The 15,274-nt window shown below is 41.2% G+C and overlaps 1 protein-coding gene across 2 annotated transcripts in view; it reads left to right on the forward strand.

Annotated features, from left to right (window-relative positions):
* The window catches only part of LOC134355172 (interleukin-23 receptor-like), an 84,440-nt gene extending 75,881 nt beyond the window's left edge, over nt 1–8,559 (forward strand). For both annotated transcript variants that reach the window (XM_063064952.1, XM_063064951.1), the window contains one exon: nt 7,075–8,559. In XM_063064952.1, coding sequence (XP_062921022.1) covers nt 7,075–7,695 — 621 coding nt within the window. In that variant the 3' untranslated portion in view covers nt 7,696–8,559. The remainder of the gene's footprint in view (nt 1–7,074) is intronic.
* Nucleotides 8,560–15,274: the final 6,715 nt, after the last annotated feature.

Consider the following 15,274-nt stretch of genomic DNA (forward strand, 5'->3'; position numbering starts at 1 on the left):
CAGAGAAATAGGCCCTTCAGCCCATCTAGTCTTTGCCAAACCATTTAAACTGCCTACTCCAATCAACCTGCACCCGGACTATAGCCCTCTATACCACTGTTGTCCATGTACCTATCCAAACTTCTCTTGGTGTTGAAATTGAGCTTGCATGCACCACTTGCGCTGGCAGCTAATTCCACACTCTCACAACCCTCTAAGTGAAGAAGTTTCCTCTCAATTTCAGCTTAAACTTTTCACCTTTCACCCTTAACCCATGACCTCTAGTTGTACTTCCACCCAATCTCAGTGGAAAAAGCCTGCTTGCAATTTACCCTATCTATAACCCTCATAATTTTGGATACATCTATCAAGTCTCCCCTCAATCTTCTATGATCCAAGGAATAAAGTCCTAACCTATTCAATCCTTTCTTACAACTCAGCTCCTCCACTCCAGGCAACATCCTTGTAAATTTTCTCTGTACTCTTTCAACCTTATTTATTTCATTCCTGTAGGCTAGTGACCAAAACAGCACACAATATTCCAAATTAGGCCTCATCAACATCTAATACAACTTCAGCATACCATCCTATCTCGTCTACTTTGATTTATGAAGGCCAATGTGCCAAAAACTTTCTTTATGACCCTATCTATTTGCAACACATCTTTCAATGGATTATGGACCTGTATTCCCAAATCCTTTTGTTCTACCACACTCGTCAGTGCCCTGCAGAAAAACCTACCCTGGTTGGTTCTACAGAAGTGCAACACTTCGCACTTGTCTGCATTAAATTCCATCTGCCATTTTTTAGCCCATTTTTCCAACTGGTCCCGATCCCACTGCAAGCTTTGATAGTCTTCTTTACTGTCCACTGCACCCCAAACCTTGGTGCCACCTGCAAATTTGCTGATCCAGTTAACCACATTATCATCTAAATCATTGGTATATATGACAAATAACAACAGACCCAGCACCGATCTTAAGTGGGAGGGTGAGGGCCAGAGATCATGGTTCACGTCAGTACCAATGACATGGGTAGGACGACTGATGAGGTTTTGCAAAGTGAGTTCAGGTAGTTAAGTGCTAAGTTAAAGGACAGGACATCCAGGGTTGTGATCTTAGGATTGCTACCCATGCCACATGCTACAGAGGTGAGAAATAGGAAGAAGTACAGTTTAACGCGTGGCTAATGAGTTAGTGCAGGAGTGAGGGCTTCAGATTTTTTTATTATTGGGCTCTCTTCCACGGAAGGTGGTACCTGTACAAAAGGGATAGTTTGCACTTTAACTGGAGGGGGACAAATACCCTAGCAGAAAGGTTTGCTGGTACTAAATGGGGTGTGGGTGGGGTTGGTATAAACTAGAGTTGCAGGGGTTGGGAACCAGAGTGCCAGAACTGATAGTGGAGAGATTGTGGAGACAGATATTTTTAACACCCCAGACAAGGTCAGGAAGCGAAAGGTTGAGCGGGGGGCGGGGGGGGGATGGGGACTAATATTCTGAGTTGTGAATATTTCAATGCAAGAAGTATTGTAGGAAAGGCAGATGAGCTCAGAGCATGGATCAACACATAGAATTATGATATTGTAGCCATTAGTGAGACTTGGTTGCAGGAGGGCAGGACTGGCTGCTCAGTATTTTGGGGTTCCGTTGTTTTAGATGTGATAAAGCAGGAGGGATTAAAGGGGGAGCTGTGGTGTTACTAGTCAGCAAAAATGCCATTGCAGTGCTCAGTCGGGACAGACTGAAGAAGTTGTCTAGTGAGGTTTTATGGATGGAAATGAGGAGTGAGCAAGGTCTATATTATCAATGGCCCAACAGTCCGCTGGATTTAGAGAAACAAATTTGTAGAGAGATTGCAGACTGTTACAAAAAAACATAAGGTTGTTATAGTAGGTGATTTTAACTTTCCACATATTGTCTGGACTCCCATAATGTAAAAGAACAAGATGGGATAGAGATGGTCAAATGCATTCTGGAAAGTTACCTTAATCACAACATAGATGTCCCAACGAGAGAGAGTGTGCTACTAGATCAATTAGGGAATGAGACAGAAGTATGTGTAGGGGAACACTTTGTATCTGGTGATCATAATGCCACTAGTTTCAAGGTAATTATGGAAAAGGATAGGTCTGGTCCGTGAGTTGAAATTCTAACTTGGAGAAAGGACAATTTTGATGGTATCAGAAAGGATCTGGCAAGTGAGGATTGGGACAAGTTGTTTTCTGGCAAAGGTGTACTTGGTAAGAGGAAGATCTTCAAAAGTAAAATTTTGAGAGTACACTGCTTGTATGTGTCTACCAGAGTAAAAGATAAAGATAAAAGGTTTAGCAGGCCTTAGTTTTTGAGATATTTTGAGGCCCTGGTTAAGAAAAAAAAAAGGATGTGCTTAGCAGGGGTAGGCAGGTTGGAACAAATGAGTATTTGAGGAGTATAAGAAATGTAAGGGAACACTTAAGATAGAAATCAGGATGGGTAAAAGAAGGCATGAGGTTCCTCAAGCAGACAAGGTGAAGGAGAATCCTAAGGGGTTCTACAGGTATGTTAAGAACAAAAGGATTGCAAGGGACAAAATTGGTCCTCTGGAAGATCAGAATGGTAATCTTATGTGTGGAGCCAAAGGAGATGGAGAACAACTTGAACGAATCAGGAGATGGACACGGAGTCTATAGAAGTGAGGCAGAACAACACCAACTTTGTGGACCCTATACAGATGACAGAGAAGGAATTGTTTGTTGTCTTGAGGCAAATTAGGGTGGACAAATCTCCAGGGCCTGACAAGGTGTTCCCTCGGACCCTGTGGGAGGCAAGTGCAGAAATTGCAGGGGCACTAGCAGAGATACTTAAATCACCTTTATCAACAGGGGAGGTTCCAGAATACTGGAGGATATCTAATATTGTTCTGCTATTTAAGAAAGGCTCTAAGAATAAATTAGTAAAAGATAGGCCAGTGAGCCTGACATCAGTAGTGATAAAGTTATTGGAAGGTATTCTAAGAGACGGGATATATGGGTACTTGAGATAAACTGAGAATGATTAAGGATAGACAGTATGGCTTTGTGTATGGTAAGTTATGTCTAACCAATCTTGTAGAGTTGTTCAAGGAATTTGTCAGGGAAATTGATGAAGACAAGGCAGTAGATGTTGTCTACATGGACTTTAGCAAGGCATTTGACAAGATCCTGCATGGGAAGTTGGTCAAGAAGGTTCAGTCACTCAGCATTCAAGATGAGGTAGTAAATTGGATTAGACACTGGCTTTGCACGAGAAGCCAGAGAGTGGTAGTAGATGTTTGCCTCTCTGATTGGAGGCCTATGACTAGTGGAGTACTGCAGGATCGATTCTGGGTCCTTTGTTGTTTGTCATCTATATCAATGATCTGTGATTACGGAGTACCTGGAAGCACATGACAAGATAGGCCAAAGCCATCATGGTTTCCTGAAAGGTAAATCCAGCCTGACTGACCTACTGCAATTTTTTGAGGAAATTACAAGCAGGGTAGACCAAGAAAATGCAGTAGATGTGGTGTACTTGGATTTTCAGAAGGCCTTTGACAAGGTGCCACGCATGAGGCCCACAGGGGTCAGTTTTGGGACCACTGCTTTTTACGATGTATGTCAATGATTTGGACGATGGGATTAATGGATTTCTGGCTAAATTTGCCGATGATACAAAGATAGGTGGAGGAGCGGGTAGTATTGAGGAAACAGAGAGCCTGCAGAGAGACTTAGATAGTTTAGAGGAGTGGGCAAAGAAGTGGCAAATGAAATATAATGTTGGAAATTGTATGGTCATGCACTTTGGTGGAAGAAATAAATGAGCAGACTATTATTTAGATGGGGAGAGAATTCAAAATGCAGAGATGCAAAGAGACTTGGGAGTCCTTGTGCAAGATACCCTAAAGGTTAACCTCCAGGTTGAGTCGGTGGTGCAGAAGGTGAATGCAATGTTGGCATTCATTTCTAGAGGTATAGAATATAAGAGCAGGGATGTGATGTTGAGGCTCTATAAGGCACTCGTGAGACCACACTTGGAGTATTACGTGCAATTTTAGGCTCCTTATTTTAGAAAGGATATGCTGACATTGGAGAGTGTTCAGAGAAGATTCACAAGAATGATTCCCGGAATGAAACGGTTACCGTATGAGGAACATCTAGCAGCTCTTGGGCTGTATTCCCTGGAGTTCAGGAGAATGAGGGGGGATCTCATAGAAACATTCTGAATGTTAAAAGGCCTGAACAGATTAGATATGGCAAAGTTATTTCCATGGTAGGAGAGTCTAGGTCAAGATGGCATGACTTCAGGATAGAAGGACGTCTATTTAGAACAGAGATGCAGAGAAATTACTTTAGTCAGCAGGTGGTAAATCTGCGGAATTTTTTGCCACATGTGGCTGTGGAGGCCAAGTCATTGGATGCATTTAAGGAAGAGATCGATAGGTTCTTGATTAACCAGAGCTTCAAAGTGTATGGGGAGAAGGCAGGGGAGTGGGGATGACTGGAAGAATTGGATCAGCCCATGACTGAATGGCAGAGCAGACTCGATGGGCTGCATGTCTCCTATATCTTATCGTCTTATGTCTTATAATGTGGTTAATTGGATCAGCAAATCTGTGGATGATACCAAGACTGGAGGTGTAGTGGACAGCGAAGAAGACTACCAAAGCTTGCAGCAAGATCAGGACAAGCTGGAAAAATGGGTTGAAAAATGGCAGATGGAATTTAATGCAGATAAGTGTGAGGTGTTGCACTTTGGCAGGACCAACCAGAGAAGTTCTTACACACTAAGCAGTTGGGCACTGAGGAGTGTGGTAAAATAACGGAGTCTGGGTATACTGATCCATAATTTGTTGAAAATGGTGTCACAAGTACACAGGGTCCTACTGAAAACTTTTGGTACATTGCCCTTCATAGATTAAAGTACAGGAGTTGGGATGTTATGTTGAAGTTGTACAAGATGTTGGTGAGGCCTAGTTTGGTGAATTGTGTGCAGATTTGGTCATCAATCCACAGGAAATAAGATTAAAAGAGTACAAAGAAAATTTACAAGAATGTTGCCAGGACTGGAGGACCTGAATAATAAGGAAAGATTTAATACGTTAGAACTTTATTTCCTAGAGAAGTTGAGGGCAGATTTGGTAGAGGTATAGAAAACTATGAGAGATAGAGACAGGGTAAATGCAAGCAGGCTTTTTTTTCCACTGAGGTAGGGTGAGACTACAACTAGAGGTCATGGGTTAAGTGAGAAAGGTGAAATCTTTAATGGGAATGTCAGAGGAAACTTTTCAGTCAGAGGGTTGTGAGAGTGTGAATGAGCTGCCAGTGCAAGTGCTGGATGTGATTTCAATTTCAACACGTAAGGGAAGTTTACGTAGGCACGTGGATGGCAGGTGTATGAAGGGCTATGGTCGAGGTGCAGGTCAAATTGTCTAGGCAATTTAAATGGTTCGGCATGAATGAGATGGGCCGATGGACCTGTTTCTGTGCTGTAGTTTTCTACAACTCTATGCCCTAATAAATGTTCCAATGTACTCATTAATTTTTATAGAATTAAGTGCTTCTCTGGGCAAAGACTTCTCTGTTTACATCATGACACAACAGATCTTAATCACTTACTTAGTAGAAAATTGGCAACTTTTAAAACAACACACATCAAAGTTGCTGGTGAACGCAGCAGGCCAAGCAGCATCTGTAGGAAGAGGTGCAGTCGACGGTTCAGGCCGAGACCCTTCGTCAGGACTAACTGACGAAGGGTCTCGGCCTGAAACATCGACTGCACCTCTTCCTACAGATGCTGCTTGGCCTGCTGCGTTCACCAGCAACTTTGATGTGTGTTGCTTGAATTTCCAGTATCTGCAGAATTCCTGTTGTTTAACTTTAAAAACAGTTGAGTTTGCACATTTTGAGTCTTTAGCTCTTTGAGGCTTCAGCGAGGAGAGCCCTGAGTGAGAGATGGTAAAAAAAAAGCATCAGGTAGATTTTTTTCTCCCCCACAGTTTATTGTTTTTCCTCCTTTACAATTGCTCATTTATCAACACTGGAGATGCCAGGCAGCATAGTGGAATGCTCCTTTTGCAGGATGTGAGAAGGCAGGGAGACCTCCAGTGTCCTTGTCCTGCAAAAAGTGCATTCAGTTGGAGCTGGATCCTGATGCACTATGGATTATTTGGCAGGCTGAGGGGGTGATAGATAGGACATATAGAGAGGTAGTTACACCCAATGTGCAGAATGCAGGAAATTGGGTGAGAGTCAGGATGGGGAATGGGGTTAAATAGCAAGAGCAGGGTACCCCTGTGGCCATCCACTCAACAACAGGTTTGGAAACTGTTGGAGGGCCAACTGTTCGTCCTACTAAAATAATCCCTTGTGCCTACACAATGTCCATATCCCTCCATTTTCCTTATATTCATGTGACATTCAATAGGTTGAGATGAGATCTCTCCTCCTTCTTCTGAATTCCAGTGAGTGCAGGCCCAGAGCCATCAAACACTCCTCATGTGATCAGCCTTTCAATCCCAGAACACGCTGAATTTAATTAAAATAAATGTGCCTTGGCAGTGCTTTACCCTTAAGGACTGGATAACAATGAGCCTCCTATGAATCATTTCCAGAGCTCCATCTGCCAAGATGCTCAAAACCTCTCAAGGATAGGTTCCAATCACAACATGCTACAGTCACAAACATCTCCTTGTAGATTCCAGAGCGCAAATAGCAGAAAAATAGGGGAATGCTTTTAACCAATTTGAGTTCAATTTAACATACATCTTGGACATTGGAAATGATGCACTGTATTGCAAAGTGTGCATCAACTGATCCAGTTCAAAGCAATTTTGCTATGCGTAGGCTTGTCCAAGGATTAACAGCCAGTGCCAGTCATTTTGTTGAAATCATCTTCATTTTGCCTAAACTTCAGAAGTGAAAGTGAAATCATTGAATTTATGTTAATTGAAGTGAAAAATATAGCTAATTACTTAATAATAAGAACTAACTCAGATAACTGCTGTGGCAAAGGGTTTGTAATCTTATTCATCAATTCTTTGAAAGACCATTGACACCTTGTTTGAATTTCATACAGTTTTGCATTTATTTCCATTGTAGAAGAAAGATGAATATCCCTTTCCACGCTCTCCAATGCATCGGATGTACAATGATCCACCAATAACAGAGGTGCAGGAAGCTTTGCTACCAAAAAGCAACAGAAACTCAATCCAGAACTTTAATGAAAATTTGAATCACGAAATAGACCAAGGAGATTTTAAGATTCATATATTGGACACTCCAGAAGTCCAAAATTCTGATGAGTGTCAAATAATTGAGGAAGTTGAAATTGGCTACAAGCCTCAAAGCTCTGTGTGTCAGGTGCCAACTTTATCACATAATGAAGACCAATCCATTCGAAAGGATGAGATTGCTCAAGATGAGGAGTACAAAGGCTTCAACATTCCAGTGTTTCACGGAGTAGCAGATATTTCCACCATTGTGGATACAAGCATTGATTTGAGCTCAGGCCATAGAGGGGCACCAGAACCTTTAAAGTACTTGCTTAGGAGAGAAGAGACTCACTTCCCACTTATTGAACATCATGGAATGTATGCGACTGAGAGCTTACCTCAAGAACAAACTCTGCTTCCAGATGAACTCGTCGATTGTCTACTACACCTGGAAGAAAACTCCACTGGTTTCAAATCTTACTTTCCCCAGATTGTGGCTATTCAATGACACTGCTTAAGTAGATGCCAAATTCTGTGTTTTACCTCGAGACTCTAAAAGTTGGATTTTCTTTTAAATTGGTAAAAAAAAGTCTATGAGCCATTTAATTTAGATTGTACATAGAAGATATGGGTTGGAGTATAACAGTCTGAAGTCTTCAAAAAAGTAAGAAAAGCAAATAATTTATCTTTTGTTCTTCACTGAATAAGTGTGGAATAAAAAACAATACAGACAAAATGCTGGAGAAACTCAGCAGGTCAGGCAGCATCTGTGAAAGTAAATAAACTCTCGGCGTTTCAGACCGAGACCCTTCTTCGGGACTGAAGTGTGGAATGAGCTGCTAGTAAACACAGTTAATTTTACATTAAGCACACTGCCTTCCCCACCCCTCATCTCTGCATGGAAAATCTCTGAGAACAAACAGAACTAACAAATTCAAGGTTAAGGGCTGATATAAATGGTCAGAATTTCTAAGGGCATGATGCTTATTGTGATTCTTTGGTCCATGAGTATGCTAAATGTGCCCTGTTAAAATGGCATTGGATGCAGGTTTAGATTAGTATCCCTTGAATTTAATATTAATATAACCTCTTGATCAAATAAAGCAATGGGAATAGAGGTTGATTTGAATATTATGATATACTGTAATTACTCGGTTTTCTTCCACTGTATCTGAAAAATACTGATTTCTCAAATCAACACTTTTTTCAATTCCATGTGTCCACAAATATGCGTTCAATATGCTATCCTGGAAATACTGGTTTTGTGCTAAGTAGCCACACAGTTGTGATATTGAACTAGTAACCCAGAGCACCAGTTAATGACATATTGTGGTATTAAAATCACTTGGGAATTTGTGTGTTAATACTAGAACATAACTGTACTAAAAGCTGCTGTATTAAAGTAAAAAATTCAGAAATTAATTAATCACTTTCAGGAAGTGTTTCAGGAGGAACTCTGTATACACATTTTCCTCAGGCAATATAGACAGGGCTCTATTAGGGAGAACGCAAAGCTCAACCTGTTCTGGGGTAATTGGGGGTGACAAGTGACTGAAGTGATGGGGGAAGATGAGGAGAGCATTTTAGGAACATTGACCATAGATCTGTTAGTTATAAAATAGTTATGTTAATGGATAGAACTGGTCTTAGACAGGAACTTCCAAAGGTTGATTGGAATAGACTGTTCACAGGCAAAGGAACCTCTAGCAAGTGGGAGGATTTTAGAAGTGAGATAACAAGAGTTCAGGTCCACTTGTTAGAATGGAGGACTAGAGACCCTAGATGACAAGAAATAGTGAGCCTGCGCCAGGATAAAGAAGAAGGCATGGGTCAGGTACAATCATCTGGGATCAAAGGAACCCCTGGAAGAGTATAGGCATCTAGAATCACCTCTATGTTCAAGAATGAGTATTCCTGATCCAGAAATATACTCAAGGATGAGTGTAAGAAGGGCATAAGATAGCTTTGGCAGAGAAGATTAAAGAGAATCCAAAGAGATGTTATCAGTATACTGAGGGAAAAAAAGAGTAAATAGGGAGAGTAAGGCCCTACAAAGCCTGAGCTGGACATCTATGTGTGGAGCCACAAATGGGCAAGGTTCTCAATTAATATTTCTCCTCTGTTTTTACCCTAGAGAAACACATAAAGGCTTCAGAACTAGGGAAAGTAAATAGTGATGTGTTGGGGAAGTGTTGAACGTATTAAAATGTGTGAAGGTAGACTCTCTGGGGTCTGCCCATGTCTATCCAAAAACATTGTGGGAGGCTAGCGAACTTGGAGGAGTCCTAGCCAAGATATTTGCATCACCATTACCACTGAGGTGCTGATAGACTGGAGGACAGCAAATGTATGTTTATTTAAGGACTGCAAAGAAAAAACATGGGAGCAATAGACCTGTAAGCCTAACATCTGTGACAGGTAAGTTACTGGAGAGGATTGTGAGGGATAACATATAGCAACATACATATGGAAAGACAGGGTTTAGAACACAGAACAGTACAACAGAGAAACAGGAACTACAGCTCACAATGTTGTGCCAAACCCTGTTTTAGTAATTAAATTTAGTAATTAAATTAGTAATCAACCGGTCAGCTAGAGTAATCCCGTTTGCATTCACAATATCCTTCCATTTCCTTCACATTCCTGTGCCTATCTAAATGTCTCCTAAGTGCCCTTAATGTATCTACCTCTATCACAATCCCAGGCACCCACCTCTGTCTGTGTACAAAAAGACTTGCCCCTCACATCTCCTTCGAAATTACCCACTTCGCTTTAAATGCATGCCCTCTGGTTTAGACGTCTCAACCCTGCGAAAAATATACTGCAAACGACAGGAATTCTGCAGATGCTGGAAATTCAAGCAACACACATAGAAGTTGCTGGTGAACGCAGCAAGCCAGGCAGCATCTCTAGGAAGAGGTGCAGTCGACGTTTCAGGCTAAGACCCTTCGTCAGGTCTCAGCCTGAAACGTCGACTGCACCTCTTCCTAGAGATGCTGCCTGGCCTGCTGCGTTCACCAGCAACTTTTATGTGTGTTGCTTGAAAAATATACTGGCTGTCTACCCTATCTATGCCTCTCATAACCTTATAAACCTTTTTCAGATCTCCCCTCAACCCCTGCAGAGAAAGCAACCCAAGTTTAGATCATAAGCCCATAAGATATTGGAGCAGAATTAGGCCATTTGGCAAATAGAGTCTGCACCACCATTCCATCACAGCCAATTTATTACCCCATTCTTCTGCCTCCTCTCTGTAATCTTTAACACCCTGACAAATCAAGAACCTATCAACCTCCACTTTCAGTACACTCAGTGACTTGCCCTCCACACTATCTGCGACAATGAATTCCACAGAGTTACTACCTTCTGGCTAATGAAATTCCTCCTCATTTATGTTCTAAGTGGATGTCCCTCTATTCAGACCATTAAGGCCTTAGGCTGATCTAGAAGTTTGGATCGCATGGAATCCAGGGAGAGCCGACTAACTGGATACTCAATTGGTTTGATGTTAGGATAATGGTGGAAGTTTGTTTCTTTGACTGAAGGCCCATGACAAGTGGTGTGTCTCAGAGGTCAGTACTTGGCCCATTGTTGTTTCTCAACTATATCAACAATCTTTTTAAGAAGGCACAGGACATGGTTAGTAAGGGTGCAGGTAACACTAAAATAGGTGGTATAGTGGACAAAAAATAAGGTTATTAAAAATTACAGCAGGATCTTGATTAGTTAGGTAAGTAGGCCGAGGAACAGCAAATGGATTTTAATTCAGATAAATGCGAGGTAATGCATTCGTCAAACCAATATAGGACTTTCACAGTAAGTGGTAGGGCCCAAGGGTGTGTTGTAGAACAGAGGGATGTTGGAGTTCAGCTACATGATTCCCTAAAAGTGGTGTTGCAAGTAGATGGGGTGGTGAAGAAGGCTTTTGGCATGCTGGCTTTTATCAGCTAAAGCACTATAGAAGTTTGGAGCTCATGTGATGATTGTATCTCGCTGGTGAGGCTGCATTTGGAGTATTGTGTAGAGATTTTGTTGCTGTGCTAAAGGAAAGATGTTATTAAACTGGAAGATGTGCAGAAAAAGTTTGCAAAGATATTGCCAGGACTTGAGGAACTGAGTTATAAGGATAATTTGAACAGGTGAGGACATTTTACATGGAGCATAACAGCCTGAGGTGTCCCTTGAGAGAAGTGTATCAAATGATGAGGAGGTGACTGCACTCAGTCCCTTTCCCATGGTTGGGGAATCAAGAACCAGAGAGCCTATAGGTTTAATGTGAGAGGGAAAAGATTTAATAAGAACCTGAGGGGAACCATATTTTTACACAGAGAATGGTACATATATGGAATGAGCTGCCAGAAGGTGTTTGAGGCAGATATGATAATCACTTTTAAATGATGGTGCATTGAAAGGAAAGGTTCCGAGGGATTTGGGCCAAACGTGAGCAAATGGGACTAGCTTGAATAGGTGTCTTATGGCATGGTTTGTTGAGCTAAAGAATCTGTTTCCATTCTGTATGTCTCTCTGAAAAAAGCTATCATAAGTTTACAAATTATGTGGTTAACTTTCAATACCTTGAGGCAAGGAAGAATGGGAATGACTGTGTCACCCATGTCCCAAAAGCAAATTGGAAGTTACTGAGTTGAAAAAGTACTGTGATTTTAATAACTTCTCTGTTCACCTAATAAGTAATTTCATTGTTGTTACCACACAATGTAGCCTCAACTGACGGAGAGAATTCTATAATTTTTGCAATTCAAAATTAGATGAATAAGTCCTGGAAAACTCAATAGGTAAGGCAGTAGCTGAGAAGGGAGTCACTGACATATGCGTGAAATCTGTTTTCTTTTGTGGCAGCAGTCCAAGGCAAGACATAAAAATGACTATAAGTTATAAATAAATAACTAGTGTGAAAGAGGAATAGTATGCTGTTCGTGGACTGTTCAGAATTGTAATTGTGAAGGCAATGTAGCTGGTGAGTGTATCCTCAAGCTCCTGTACCTCCTCCTTGATTGTAGTTATGAGACGAGGTTGTGACCTGGATGGTAATGTTCCTTAATGAACCTCCTCGAGTAGTATCTTGAAGGTGTCCTCAAAGGTAGAGAGGGTGGTGCCCAAGTTGGAACTGGTCGTGGCTATGACCTTCTCTGGCCTCTCTTCTGCTGCACATTGGAGCTTCTAATGATACAACCAACCAGAATGCCCTCCATCATAAATCCACCAAAATTCACAAGAATCATTGGTCACATATCATATTTTCTTAAACTCCTAATGCAGTACAATCGCTGGCATGCCTTCTACAAGATCGCTTCAATCAGTTGGGCCCAGAATAGATCTTCTGAGCTGCTGACAACAAGGAACGTGAAGCTGCTCACCCTTTCCACCCCTGACCCTTTAATGAGTATTGGTGTATGTTTTCCTGACTTCCCTTTCCTGAAGTCTTGCTGACATTGAGTATGAAGTTGTTGTGACACCACTTAACCAACCAATCTATCTCATGCCTGTATGTCACCATCTGAGCTTCTGCCAGCAACAGTGGTTTCACGCTTTTCCTCAGAGCAGGAAACAAAATAAAACATTTTAAAATATTGGAAGTTTGGAGAGAGATGGGTTAAAAAAGAAACATTCGTGATAATATAGAATGAAGGAGAGATGGAGTGACAGAAGATTTGGTCACAAGACAAGTAAAGAATCAAAAGATGGGTCAAGAAGAGATTCAAAAACTTCATCTGAACTTTCTGAATTTAGTGTATAGTGCCACAGGGGTGGACTGAGCTAAACTCTGTCCATAAACAGCTGAAAAATTATTTGACAAAGGGATAAACTATGTTCCTCAACTTAACTGTCAAACCTGTCCATGATATTCAAAATCAATTAAGCAAGTAAGAATGTGAATTTTAAAAAGACATTTAATTAACTAAATTTACATGCCTCATTGACTAAGTAATTATATATTTACCTGGGTCTCCCGCTGCCCTGTGGTGGTGCCAGATCCATGCAGGTAAGGGGTTCACTGGACAGGTTCCCCCTCAGAAAGCTGATTACATTAATTCTTTTTAGCAAAATTTTGAATCCATTACTGGCTGAGGCAAATATCACATATTTTAAAGGGATCAAACCAGTTTGACCACCTAAGCTACTTCTGATTGCCTAAGTATCAAAAAGAAACTTCCAGATTTTTCCTCCAAATTGACCGTAAAACAAAGGAGCAGGATTAGGCCACTTGGCCATTGATTCTGCTCTGCCGTTCAATTATGGCTGATTTATTTTCCCTCTCACCTCATTCTCCTGCCTTCTCCCCATAACCTTTGGTGCCTTTACTAATAAAGAACCCATCAACCTCCACAATAAATTGGCCTGAGTTATAACTTTAATTTTTGCCTCATCCAAAAGAACACGGGGCAGTGTATATCATGATATCAACGGCTTCATTATAGCAGGCTGGATGCACCAGAAAACCCCTCCCTGACTGTCATGATATCTTCATGTGTTTGTCACAATATTTTTCCCAATAGCTTTATGGTTTTGGGATTGTTATTGCAGGGGTTTAATCATTAACAGGCTTTTTGATATTTGGTAAATAAACTTTGATGTAACTGCTCCATCTTTTACAAACACAACATTCATTGGCCTCTGTATAGCCTGACCTGAAACTGGCCAAGATAAGATCATCTGCATTTGGATCAGCAAATCTCTGACAAAGGAATTGCTCCTTGAGATAGGTTTGGACCCAAAACATGGACCAGGGAGACTGTACCCGCCCTGGAAATTTGTGATGCTTACAATCATTGGCGTTAGAACCTAGAAACACAGTTGTTTAAATACAACAACCGGATTGCACTTTCTGTAAATATTCTGAATTCAACACTTTGAAACTGATGGCTTTTTATGCTTTTGCATATCTATCACCTGCTATCTTCCAATTCTGTTCTGCTGGTTTGGATATTACTCTGCAGAGACCTGGGGAAATGAAATGGAAGCTACAGTGAAGTCATTCCATCATCTTAACTTCTTATATCATTCTTGGATCTGCTCCAACAACTAGAGGGCGGCACCTACACTTCACTCTTAGACTTCTTGAGGTAAGCAAAAGACAGAAAAAGAATCCCCCTGGTCAATCAACTTGGTCACGTTGTAAATTCTTCATTCCCTGATTCACTAAGTTTTCATCTCTTTCCTCGTGATGAAGTGCAGGTTAGCAGGAAGATGCTAGGTGAGATATATAGGTACTGATGCAAAGCATGGAATCTTATCAAGGTTAGCTGCAGTGTGGGAAACTGATCTTAATTACTTATTTGGTTGTGGAGGGGAGGAGGGGCAGTTTTACAGGACCTGGTGACATTGGAAGGAATCCAGTGGTTAGCCAGAATTAGTGAATGGAGGAGCAGAATCTGAAAATGCTTGGATTCCATGCCACTGGAAAGAACTCCAGTAAATTTTCAATAGGCTCTTAGCGGAATTGGAGAGAACGAGCACAGAGTGTGACTGTACTTGATCACAGGTTTCAAGGGAGATATTTCAAGTTCTAAAACACCTTAAGCATCATGACAACGAATTAACAATATTGGTCACATCTGATGACTGTACCTTTCAATAGACATAAGTTTTAAAGTTGTGAATATAAGAATGTTCCAACTTCCTTATATTTTGCAAGAAAAGTCCCCTTAGCATTTACCCCAATTTCCATTGATTTCAAGTCCACTTGATTCTGACAGCTCTGTATTGGAGAGGCTGCGGACTCAAAACAAATCCCAGCTATAAAAATCACTGATACCAAAATCCAGGGCTAAAATTTCCATTTACACTCATTGACCACTTTATTAGGTACACCTGTATTCTTGCTTGCTAATGCAGATATCTAATTAGCCAATCATATGGCAGCAACTCAATACAGAAATTGAGCAACTCAATACAGCATTTGACAAGGTTCCACACGGTAGGCTTATTCAGAAAGTTAGAAGGCATGGGATCCAGGGAAGTTTGGCCAGGTGGATTCAGAATTGGCTTGCCTGCAGAAGGCAGAGGGTGGTGGTGGAGGGAGTACATTCAGATTGGAAGATTGTGACTAGTGGTGTCCCACAAGGATC

The sequence above is a fragment of the Mobula hypostoma genome, chromosome 12 (genome assembly GCF_963921235.1).
Source record: "Mobula hypostoma chromosome 12, sMobHyp1.1, whole genome shotgun sequence".
NCBI lineage: Eukaryota > Metazoa > Chordata > Chondrichthyes > Myliobatiformes > Myliobatidae > Mobula > Mobula hypostoma.